The 12,004-nt window shown below is 29.3% G+C and overlaps 2 protein-coding genes across 3 annotated transcripts in view; one reads left to right on the top strand and one right to left on the bottom strand.

The window, feature by feature from the left end:
• The window catches only part of LOC123293570 (protein spinster), a 94,605-nt gene that overhangs the window by 3,284 nt on the left and 79,317 nt on the right, over window positions 1-12,004 (bottom strand). For both annotated transcript variants that reach the window (XM_044874435.1, XM_044874434.1), the window contains exons 7-8: window positions 10,402-10,500; window positions 9,279-9,474 (exon numbers count right to left, since the gene is read on the bottom strand). In XM_044874435.1, the coding sequence (XP_044730370.1) occupies window positions 9,279-9,474; window positions 10,402-10,500 (295 nt within the window). The remainder of the gene's footprint in view (window positions 1-9,278; window positions 9,475-10,401; window positions 10,501-12,004) is intronic.
• Window positions 1,495-5,487, top strand: LOC123293569 (uncharacterized protein K02A2.6-like). Its single transcript, XM_044874433.1, has 2 exons — window positions 1,495-5,221; window positions 5,315-5,487. The coding sequence occupies exons 1-2, from the start codon at window positions 1,642-1,644 to the stop codon at window positions 5,467-5,469; spliced, it is 3,735 nt and encodes a 1,244-aa protein (XP_044730368.1). The 5' UTR covers window positions 1,495-1,641; the 3' UTR covers window positions 5,470-5,487.

The raw sequence follows: 12,004 nt of genomic DNA, 5'->3' as shown, positions 1-12,004 counted from the left end.
TAACATTATTGATGCGATCCAAGAGTCAAGCGTGGAAATCTGTCGAAATATTATCCAAAATTTTGGTAAGTAGTGTGGAACATCCTTGATCTACACACGTCCATCTATGGAACATTTCGCATTTTTGTTAAATGGAACGTTTTTTGCTTGTCAAATGGCCATAATATCAATATATGACATTGTAGGACAAAACACCAAAATGGAAACTCTTTATAAATATCTTTATCGGATTATTTGTGGCGTTGTTTTCACAAGTATAAAATATTTTTGAATATAGAAAGAGTCATCTTAAATAAAAAAAGAGTCACTTTATCGTAATTCAAATTAATGTTATTAGATGATAAGGATTCCAATCTTCACGCCTTGCCCATTTAAATTTTTACATGCAAAAGTTGGTGTTAATTGCATGGACATGAAATCAGAATGTAAAAAATATTGTTAGTTCTTACAAAAGCATCAACGACAGCTAAAAATTTTCATTCCAAAACACATTTTTCACAAAAACTAAGATTATAGTAGATTAATAATATATCAAACACTACAGCCCAATTCATACATGTAACTACTTAAAAATATTGGAAAGGTTTTTCTTTAAATTATTGACAGTCAAAACTTAAGTAAAAATAACAGTCTTTATTGTTTTAAAATTGAGTTTTGATATTCAACGATCACAATATTACATTAGAAAATTTTTTTCGAGACTGTATTCCATATAGAAAAATGAAAAATAAATTTCAACATAAATCAACCAACCTTGTGGGATAAGTATTAATACTAATTATTAAAATTTATGAACTCTATCTATGCACGGCCAGTGCAGAACAATATAAATTTTGCTAAACAATTTTTTTTAATTTGAATTTATAAATAAGGTTTCTAAAATTCGTTACTCACGTATATGTAATTTTTTTTTTTTTGGAAAGCAATGGTGATCTCACCCAAAATTTCGCGTCATCGTTACATTTCCTTATAATTCGATATTTGACTTGTCATGCAATTTTTATTATTATCTCACTGCAGCCATTTCTCATGTGTTTGATAGAAAACAATTATTAAGTACAAAGCACCTAATTTATGTTATAGCTACGTGGTTAAGTTATTTTTATTAATTTTAAAATAATAATTTGTGGACATAACTGTCAGGCATGAGTGTATATCAGGCATAAATGTGATTTATGTACAAGTGTAGGTCAGGCATAATAATAGATATTATGCAGTGTGATTGGATGGAGAATGAGGTGAGAAGTGTTTGAAGATAGAATAAAATGTCAATTAATCCATGCGGTCGTTTATTAATTAAACCCGACAATTATTAACGAAATTAAGTCAACTAGTTAACAAAAGTATATTAACTAGTTAACATGGTGCCGAAATAGTGGTTATAACCAGTAAATTAGAAAATAATGGTTGGATAAATAAATTATTATAACAAAACTTATAAATTCTATGTTAAAAGTGTTATTCGAAAATATGTCTGATCCTGATTCGGGAGTAAACTTGCGGCCTCCGCCGCCTTTGCAAATTTCAAATAAAACCAAAAATATCTGCCAAATATGGAAACAGTGGAAAAATTCTTTCGAATGGTACGCAGAAGCAACGAATTTATCAAAAAAAAGTGCCAAAAAACAAGTTGCGACATTTATGACAGTTATTGGACCTGAAGCTTTAGAAATTTACGATTCGTTGGAACTTTCGGATGCGGAAAAAAAGGATTTAATAGTAATTATTGAAAAATTTGAAAAATATTTTATACCAAAACAAAACAAAACATATGAAAGATTGCTTTTTAATAAAATGATGCAATCGCAGCAACAAACATTTGATGAATTTTTGACTCTGATTATAAATCAAGTGAATAAATGCCAATTTGGCGCATTAAAAGATGAACTTTTGTGTGATAAAATTGTAGTGGGTATTATAAACGATGAAGTTCGTAAAAAATTATTATCTGAAGATGAACTAAAGTACGATAAAGCAGTTTCTATATGCAGAGCGGCAGAATTAGCCGAAAAGCATCTTTCAGAAATGAAAATTTCAGAACAACTACAAACACTACCAGTCAATGAAATTAGGAAAAATAATATTCGTTCTAGTTCTGATCATACTACGGAAAAATCGAACGACAATTTTTTTTGTAGAAGATGTAATTCCAAACATGGAAAACGCGCATGTCCTGCGTATGGTAAGAAGTGCCAAAAATGCGGAGTTCCGGGGCACTTTAAAGAAACCTGCCGTACGCGACTACGAAAGGTAAATACGGTTAGTGAAGATAATGAGAATCAAAATTCTTCAATACGTTCAAGTTCTGAGGAAGATAATATTTATGTGGGGTCCATTCAAAGTAATAGTTGTGACAAAAATGATTGGATAGAAAAATTGATACTTCCGAAAAACAAAACAGTAAATTTTAAACTGGATACGGGTGCTCAAGCCGATATTTTAACAATGGACGAAGTAAAAAAATCTAAGTTAATATTGATAAAATCTAAAGTTAAATCACTCATATCATATAGTAACAATAGAACGCCAGTAATTGGGGAAACAAGCGTGGAAATACGTACAAAAAGAGGACAAAAAGTTATATTAAAATTCTTAGTTGTAGCCTCGGGACACCAGTGCATTATTGGGAAAAATACATGTGAAACTTTGGGGCTAGTGAAAAGAGTGGAAACCATTAAATACGACAGGGATTTATTCACCGGAATTGGTTGTGCTACCAGTTATGTTTATGATATTGATCTTATAGATAATCCATCGTTTAAAATCTTTCCGCCAAGGAAAATTCCATTTTCAATAAGAAATGCAGTCAAAGAAGAGTTGGAAAAAATGGTAAAAAATAAAATAATAGCTCCAATGACGGAACCAGCACAAGCAGTTTCCCCGATGGTGGTAGTTTGGAAAAACAATAAACCCAGAATTTGTATCGATTTAACTGACGTAAACAAAAATGTCAGACGTAGACAATTTCCGCTTAAAACAATAGAGGAAGTGGCGGTAAAACTACACAATTCATCAATATTTACGAAATTAGATTGTGCGAAAGGGTTTTGGCAAATCCCAGTTACTGATCGAACTTCGAAATACTTGGGGATAGCCACTCCGTGGGGTAGATATTGTAGTTTACGGCTACCATTTGGATTAGCATCAGCTCCCGAAGTGTTTCAGTGTTGGATGTCTTCGTTACTGGGCGATTTAGAGGGAGTGGAAGTAGCCATAGATGATATATTAATACATGCGTCGTGTGAAGCGGAAATGGAAACGATCACGAAAACAGTGCTAGATAGAATCAAAAAGGCTGGGCTAAAATTAAATCCGGACAAATGCATTTTTAACGTTCCTGTTGTTAAATTTCTAGGACATATCGTATCAAAACATGGCCTAGGAATTGATGAAAATAAAATGAAAGCAATCGACAATCTAAAAATTCCACAGAATGTCAAGGAGCTGCAGAGGTATATTGGGATGGTTACATATCTGTCAAAATTTATCAACAATTTATCAGAATTGACAGCGCCTTTAAGAAAACTTCTAATTAAAGACGTGGAGTGGTGTTGGGAAGCAGAGCATACACAAGCTGTTAATAAAATCAAAGATGCTATTAAAACAGCCCCCATATTAAAACATTATAATCCAAATGAAAGTATTACTCTGTCTGTTGATGCCAGTAAACATTCAGTAGGAGCTGTTTTGTTGCAAGGAGATCGACCAGTTGCTTTTAGCTCCAAAGCGTTGACCACAAGTCAACTGAATTATAGCCAAATTGAAAAAGAGGCTACGGCCATTCTAGTTGGCTGTAAAAAATATCATTCATATATCTGGGGGAACCCAAATTTGACTATAGAGACGGATCATAAACCGCTAGAAGCAATCGCTAAGAAACCGCTACATTGTGCCCCAGCTCGGCTTCAGCGTATACTTTTTGAAATAATGCCATATTGTCCGAAAATTAAATATAAAAGAGGGACAGATATGGTTTTAGCTGATATTTTTAGCCGTGACGCTTATTCTGAAATAGATCAAACAGAAAATGAAAACGGATCAAACATCACAATCCATGTAAATGTGCCGTTATCAAAATCCAGATTAGAGCAGTTGAAAGAAGAAATTCAAGAAGATCCAACGTTGCCCAAGGTTATAAAACTTATTCAAGAAGGTTGGCCCAACAGCAAAGAAGAACTTCCTTTAGACGTTCAAGCATATTTTAGTTTTAAAGAAGAGTTAGGTTATTATGAAGGTTTGGTAGTAAAAGGAGGACAACTAGTCATTCCCAAGAGCTTCCAATCAATAATACTCAGAGAAATACATAGGAGTCACAAAGGAGTGGAAAGTTGTCTCCGCATAGCTAGGGAAAATGTCTTCTGGCCCAAGATTAGCCAAGATATCAGTAATTATGTAAAAGCTTGTTCCATTTGTCAAGCAATACAAAAAGATAAACCAATGGAAATCCTCACAGTAGAACCAGTTCCTAATAGACCATGGCAAATTGTGGCAACCGATTTGTTTTCTTTGAATCAAAAAGATTATCTTGTAATAGCAGATAGCTATTCGGGATTTTTCGACTTCGTCTGTCTAAAATCAACAACTACGTCGATGGCCATTAATGCTATAAAAAGATGGTTTGCTACGTTTGGAATCCCAGATCAATTAAACTCAGATGGAGGTCCACAGTTTACAAGTCAAGAGTTCCAGATATTCATGAATCAATGGAATATTAAGCACAGAATATCTAGCCCTCACTTTGCAAGATCCAATGGACTCGCAGAACGATACGTTCAAGAAGGAAAAATTTTACTTAAAAAATGTATAAAAGAAAACTCTGACATATATCTGGCTCTATTAAATAATCGTAATACACCGAGAGGAAACATCGGCTCTCCCGCTCAAAGATTAATGGGAAGAAAAACTAAATCTCTGTTACCGTGCCCACCTCACGGTCTTCAGCCAAAAATAATAGATCCGGCTGAAGTTTCAAAAGCTTTAAATAAATGGCAGACTGAACATAAAGCTACGGCTGATAAAGGTAAAACACCAAATCAAATATTCGAGGTGGGGCAAAAAGTTTTGTGGAGAAGAGCTCCACGGGATTGGACTCCGGCCGAAGTGATAGACAAACATCCTGTATCGAATTCTTACATTATCCAAACCCCGGAAGGAATTAGATATCGTAGAAACTCGTGGTTTCTTAGACAAAATCACACCAGTTCAAATGTACCAGCTACAGATAATGCAAGTAGTCAAGAATTAAATACGCAAGATCTTAACAATCAAGGCTTTCTTAGACAAAATCATACCAGTCCAAATGTACCAGCTACAGATAATGCAAGTAGTCAAGAATTAAATATGCAAGATCTTAACAATCAAGGCGATCAACAAAGAGTAAGTGCGGAAGAAACCTTACCAACAAAGTTACCAAGCCATAGAACGGCTAGTGGAAGATTGATTAAACCTCCTAGGAGGTTAGATTTGTGAAATTTAAAATCATAAATTCATGATAATTTAAGTGTATGTTTTTTTTAACAATAATTTGTGCTAAGAATTATGTTTTATGTTTTTTATAATTTTGTAACTAATTTGTGTTAAAGAGGAGGATGTCAGGCATGAGTGTATATCAGGCATAAATGTGATTTATGTACAAGTGTAGGTCAGGCATAATAATAGATATTATGCAGTGTGATTGGATGGAGAATGAGGTGAGAAGTGTTTGAAGATAGAATAAAATGTCAATTAATCCATGCGGTCGTTTATTAATTAAACCCGACAATTATTAACGAAATTAAGTCAACTAGTTAACAAAAGTATATTAACTAGTTAACAATAACAACCCAATATATCATGCATAACAGCATATCTCCAAACACATTAAGCTACTATTCAAATTAATACCTACACTACTGGCCGTAACATAATGCTCAATGTGAATTCCATTAAAATCGGATGTAATATGTTCCATTTTTAAAGTTATAATCAATATAATTATAATTTTTCTGATTTCATATTGACGCAGGACACGGTACTTTCAGTGCTTCTGATATATAAGAATGAATTTTTGTTGACTTCGAGTTGAGATATATTTATTGAAATAAAGACCACGATACTCGAAATAAAAATAAAATTTTATTTCGAGTACCTATCGTGGTATTTATTTCAATAACTACTTCTGATATGTATTTTACACCTTATATTTACGTGAGCTGCTAATAATGCCCGTAATAAATCTTTTTCAATATTTTATTATCAAATATATTATAAACTCTCTCTTTAAGGAACATTATTATATCTTTAAAGAATGCACCGGGCTTGTGTTTATTTATTAACCACCGAATTTTTTTTTTAAGTCTTAGTAAATTACCTGTGCACCTTCACGCACAAATTTGTCTTTCTCTCTGACTTTCCCCGAGGACCCTAGGCAGTTGCCTAATCCATCAAATAGTAATCCGCCATTTCGTGATACCGTAATGTTATAATGACCATGCGAATAAATAAACACAAGCCAAATACTATAAATGAAATTCCCAGGATTAAAACATACAAATACTAAATTTAAAGCCCCAATTAATATTATAATTAGTAATTCAATCTAATAAAATAAAAATATAACACACAATTAATAATTAATAATAAAAAAACATATGAAATTCATTACAATATTTAATAACATAGTATTAATATTATAATATAATCAATTCACAAAAAGTATAACCATTGCAAAAACAATGATAATTATAATTATTTTAAATTGATAAAAAAGTTAATAATTAACTTCTATATTAATGATGAGATATTATGTGTTGATGTCAGGAGGGTTTTTTAACTACAAAATGAAAAAGTAAAATCAAATAAATAAGTTCATTTAAAAAAAAATACTAAGGCACTATTACTAAAAATGATAGGGTATGTGCTCCGATTGCACATAATATATCAAAAGTGAAACTTCTTTCACTTAAAATTTTATTAATTTTAAATATTAAAACTACCAAGCACTCTATTCTCAAATAGTTAAAAAATAAATTGAAGATGAAATTGATATCGAAGATTTAAATAAATAACGGAATTTTTATATTAGGAACTACAGTTTTGGCTTTAAAGGGGGCATAAGTAGGAACGTTGAATTTAACTTTCTTTCATTTTATCTTCAGAGTTAATAAAAAATCAACTTAAATTCATAAGTGATAAGAGATAAAAGACAACTTTTTCGCTATAAAAAACCAAAATTTTTCTTTCCCAAATTTTTTTTAAAATTTTATTAGTTATAAGAACTTTAAGTTTTTCACGATTGTGATTTTAATACTTATTTCCTGGGATATTAAAAGTTTTATATTTAAATTAAACTTCAAATATTGCAAATAATATTTACTTTTACTTTTGTATAACTTCCCAAGACGGAAAAAGGTTATTTTTTAAAATTCCATTTTTATTCGATCATCCTTTATCAATTCTCTTCACTTCACATATTAGTACTTAAACTTTTAGATTAAAATTTTATAACGATAATATTTATATTCCCTTCTCATAAAAAATTTAATGGAGTTCAATTCGAAGAATTAGAAATATTAATATTATGAGCTTTACTCATTTTCATTAAAAAATCATCTGTACAAGTCGCGTAAAAGATGTTTCACTTCACAAAAATAAATAAAAATATATTATTTACAACATTTATAAGCGATTTAAAACTAAACTAAAACGTAAAAATATTAACTAACTAAATATAACAATGAAGAAGTGCAATATTATGAATAAACTTGTACAGGATCTTCATCATAATCTTTCGGAAATGATTGTATTTTGTGATTGTGGTTCCGTGATGTTACTCTCCAATGCAGGTGTTGGTTCTACAGTGGCTGAATAATGATTCGAAAAAAAGTTTTAATTTATTCATAGAAATTTTTTTAAATTGTAAACCGCATGCCCCTTTGTCAAATAGTTGGAGTTGTTTTGGAAATTGAACTGAGTACGAATTCAAAGTTGACTAATTGTTAAATAATCAAATAAACGAAAAGAGAATACAAATTATGTAACTTAAGAACTTTCCTAAACTTATTATTACCAAATTAAACGTTTATTTTTTAAATGGAATTTTTACGAGCCCATGATTCGTTTCTATCTAAATCTCAAATTTTAATTTCAGTGGTTTACAAAGAATTGTTTTTTAAAAAAAGGACAGACTAATTTGAAGCTATAAATTTTGCTTAAGTAGAATAATTAATTGAAATTTGATCTATTGGAAGAGGTTGTTATATTTATAAGCTAATTATGATTAAATATTTAAATTTGAATCTTTATAAATCGAGATTTGGAAATGATTAAGTTTTTTTGTTTGAAACCTTTCTCTTACTTAATTTCAAGCAAAACTCGTTTATATAGCGATCAAATTTAAATTTTTGTGCAATTATTTGAATTAGTGCTATTTTTGAAAAACGAAGTGCAAAGTGTTTAAGTCCAAAAATTTTCAGATATGGTGGCCACTGTTTTATATAATGAAATTCCCAAACTTTTCCAGATTTTTCAGTTGAATAGTTCAAAAATTCTTAGACCAAATTATTACTTTAAATTTCTTTGAAAGGAAATGGAACGTAGAGTTTCAGTAGAGTTTAAATTCCCTGACATTTCCAGATGGTTTGGTAGTGAGCACCACGTCAGAGCGATTTTTGAAATAAATAAGGATCCGGCGAAATTGAATAAATGTTTTAGATTCACCACAATTAATTTTCAATCTGTTAATAATCAGTTAAGAAAAAGGGAGCCGTACCGTGGCCTATGATTGAGCACTGACTATGCGATTGTTAATATTTGCTCGTCTAAATCATTAGTAATACTTTCATTAGAAATAAAAATTCTGGAATATACCTCGCATTAAAAATAAATTTTTTTTCGTAGAATGTATGATTCGTAATCTTTTTGATGTTTTGACAAATTTGAGTATTTTTTTTTTTAATTAGCCTAATTAGTTAGCACTAATGAGCATTTTTTGCTGTCATTCTTTTTTTTTTTTAATTAAGAATTATGATTCACTATTTTCAAATCTCCGATGCAATCAGCTTGGGCATTTCTCTTTCAAATCTAATTTAAATGATCAATCATGTGAGAAATTAACTACAAGGCATAATAAAGTTAAAGTTTAGATTAATGAAAATTATTTACAGTTAGTGAAAAAAATTAGAAAATTAATATGAAAACGTTAGTTCGATATATTTACAAATGAAAAATGTTTCAAGGCATAATAAATCCGAAAATAAATGCATATTACCAAGCAATAGACAAAATTAAAAAATACTTACTGTTTGTTGCTCTTTCAACTTCTTCCTTATCACGAATAATATATATAGCTGATAATAAGAAAAATATACCACCTAATACTTCAACGAATGCCGTAATGAATAACGCATATTGTAGTGCATGAAATTCGTCTAGCTTATCCTCGCGGCTTATTGTTGAATTTGAACTTGTGCCAACATGTTTTATAGCTTCAGACACCTGCAAAAATTAATAACAGAGATTAAATAAAAAATTTAGAACAAGTGAGTTCCGTTGTCGGTATTACGTGACAAAAGATAGGTATTTTGTTTTGTCAAAATTGTAAAAAACGAATGAATATTTATTCCTGCATGCAACATCGTGTTTTATATCGTTAAGATGCAATCGAAAGTTTTGAAAAATGTCTCTTCTCAATGCCCCGATTATACGGAGCCAGTGTCTTAAGCTAGGACTAGATTATTGTTCTGGCATGAAATACGAGTGTATACCAGTAGGTTTAAGTGAATATTTAATAAGATTTAAGATTTTGCAATCTTTGAAATCTCTCTCCATGCATAATAAATGGACCTTGCTCGAAATAGTTATAGCTGAAACTTTTTAATCGAAAATTAATTAACGTTTTTTAACAAAATTTTCAACCTATTATATTCAAAATATTTTATGTTGAATGTCTATATAGATTACTTTTACCATTATTGTTTTAAATTGCTAAAACACGTGAGTTAAAAAGTTAGAAGAAGCACTAGTTTTGCAGATTTAGGAGCTTTATAAGTCGCACTATATCCATCTTAGGAGAAAAGAAAAAAATTTAAAGAATTGTTTTTCTTCTTTTCAAGATTTCTGACGAAATTGTAAAACGTTTGGTTTTTTACATCATCATTTTAAAAACGAATTTTAGTTTTTTTAATAATTTTTTACTTAAAAATTGGTATAATTTTAAATTTCTAAAAAAAAATATTCAAAAAGAAAGTTTCATCTTTAGATAAATATAAAACTAATTTACTTGAAATTCCCACGCTTTTTTGTAAGAATGAAAAAATATAATGAATAATTACATTGGAAAGAATTTGAAATTACCGCACTTTTTTGTAAGTGTAAAAAAACAAACTTTTTTTTTCAATAATCGAAAAATATTTTAAAACTTACAACTCCAATTAAATAAGGACTTCCAGCATCCCCGAAGGCATGAGAAACTAATATTTGGAAAGCTTCTGCTGTTGATCGTCGTGTTGATATTACCACATACTGAAATTGAGGTTATGTATAATTTTAATTTTAATATTTAAAATACATCTACGCCGAAATTTGTGTGTCATTGCAATTATAAATGATATTCAGGATAATAAAAATATGAAAAAAATTTCATATTTATTTATTTTTACTGTTAAAATTTTTATTCTTAATGCAGTAATAAATTTTAAAGACTACTGGTTTAGAATAATTCTATTGGCTTATTAGTTGACATTTATATGAGCGCTTTTTTTCAAAATAAGTTTAATTTTTTCTTAATGCGGTTGTGATGGATTTTAATTCAGTCACATATTTTTCATTTTAATTAATCCTTTTATTTTTTTTTATTTCCTGAATATCATTTTTCTAAAATATACTCTAGTTACAGTTTAAAAAAATTTTAATTATATATTTTTTTAAATTATTTCATTTTTCTCATTGATTAAATTTCATAAGGAAATTGACTGTTATTTTCTAATTTTTTACTAAATTTATTACTAAATTAATTTTTGTAATACTTATGGTATTCTTTCCCACCAATTGAATTAATTTTATTCTCAAATGTTGAACATATTTCAACATTTACATAAATATTTTTGGTCTCTAATCTGTTTCAAATCTTTAAAATTTTTTTTTCCAACTTTCTTTTCGTTGGAAAATTTAATAATTTAAAATTTAATTTACCTACATAAAATGCTTATTTAAGATCGAGCGAAGTGAAGCAATTTTTATATTTTTGTCCTCTCTTTAAAAAAAACTATTGATGATACAAAACTAAAATAAGAAGATTGAAATCGAGATATACACTAGAGGATTTTTTGCAAAAATCATGGATTTAGTCGATAAAATTTCAATTTTTACACAAGTACTATACATGTAGGTAATGCTAAAAGAATTTGAAAAATTTACTAACTACAATGACCGTTTCTGTCAAATTAAAAAAAAAATCTATTGGGTCAAAGTATTCACCAAATAAATATGTGAAATGGTTTCTATTTTATAAATAATGTAATATTTATATATTTTTCTTTGATAAATTTAAATAAGAAATAATAAATACTAAAATTTTTACGAAACCTTTTTTATAGTTGACTCATTACTGTGAAGTTGTGAGTCTTCGCAATGATTTACTACGTTTAGGCAGGTAGCATACCTAAAAATGGTTTTTTACTGCATCAAATGCACCGAAACACTTGTCCAAAATAAGTCTAAATTAACACAAAAGTTGACGTTTCAACTTTTAAATAAATTGGAGAAGAAAAAAGTCAACAGTCAATAAAATACTGCGTCGTGTATCAGCTGTTAGACTGTTAGATCTAAGACCGTAGATCCTATCCGAATGACTAATCATTCTATTATTTCGTTTACAAAAAAATTTAGATTTTATGATACTAGTTTTCAGAATATGCGAATTTCGATTTCAAACACATAAGAGGGGATTGTGGCTAAATATGGGTAAAAGCATACGTACTGAATAGTTAACGGGATCAAGTTTTTTGGAATAAACTGTGAAAACAGC

Source organism: Chrysoperla carnea, chromosome 2, assembly GCF_905475395.1.
Source record: "Chrysoperla carnea chromosome 2, inChrCarn1.1, whole genome shotgun sequence".
Taxonomy (NCBI): Eukaryota; Metazoa; Arthropoda; class Insecta; order Neuroptera; family Chrysopidae; genus Chrysoperla; species Chrysoperla carnea.
The sequence above is the reverse complement of the archived record's forward strand: the minus strand, read 5'-3'. Positions and strand labels throughout refer to the sequence as shown.

What these genes read in the sequence shown, in the direction of transcription:
- LOC123293569 (XM_044874433.1), top strand. Translation starts at nt 1,642, where the DNA reads ATGACAGTTATTGGACCTGAAGCTTTAGAAATTTACGATTCGTTGGAA. An exon ending in TTCAAATGTACCAGCTACAG is followed by an intron (nt 5,222 to 5,314) that starts ATAATGCAAGTA and finishes TACCAGCTACAG; the next exon opens with ATAATGCAAGTAGTCAAGAA.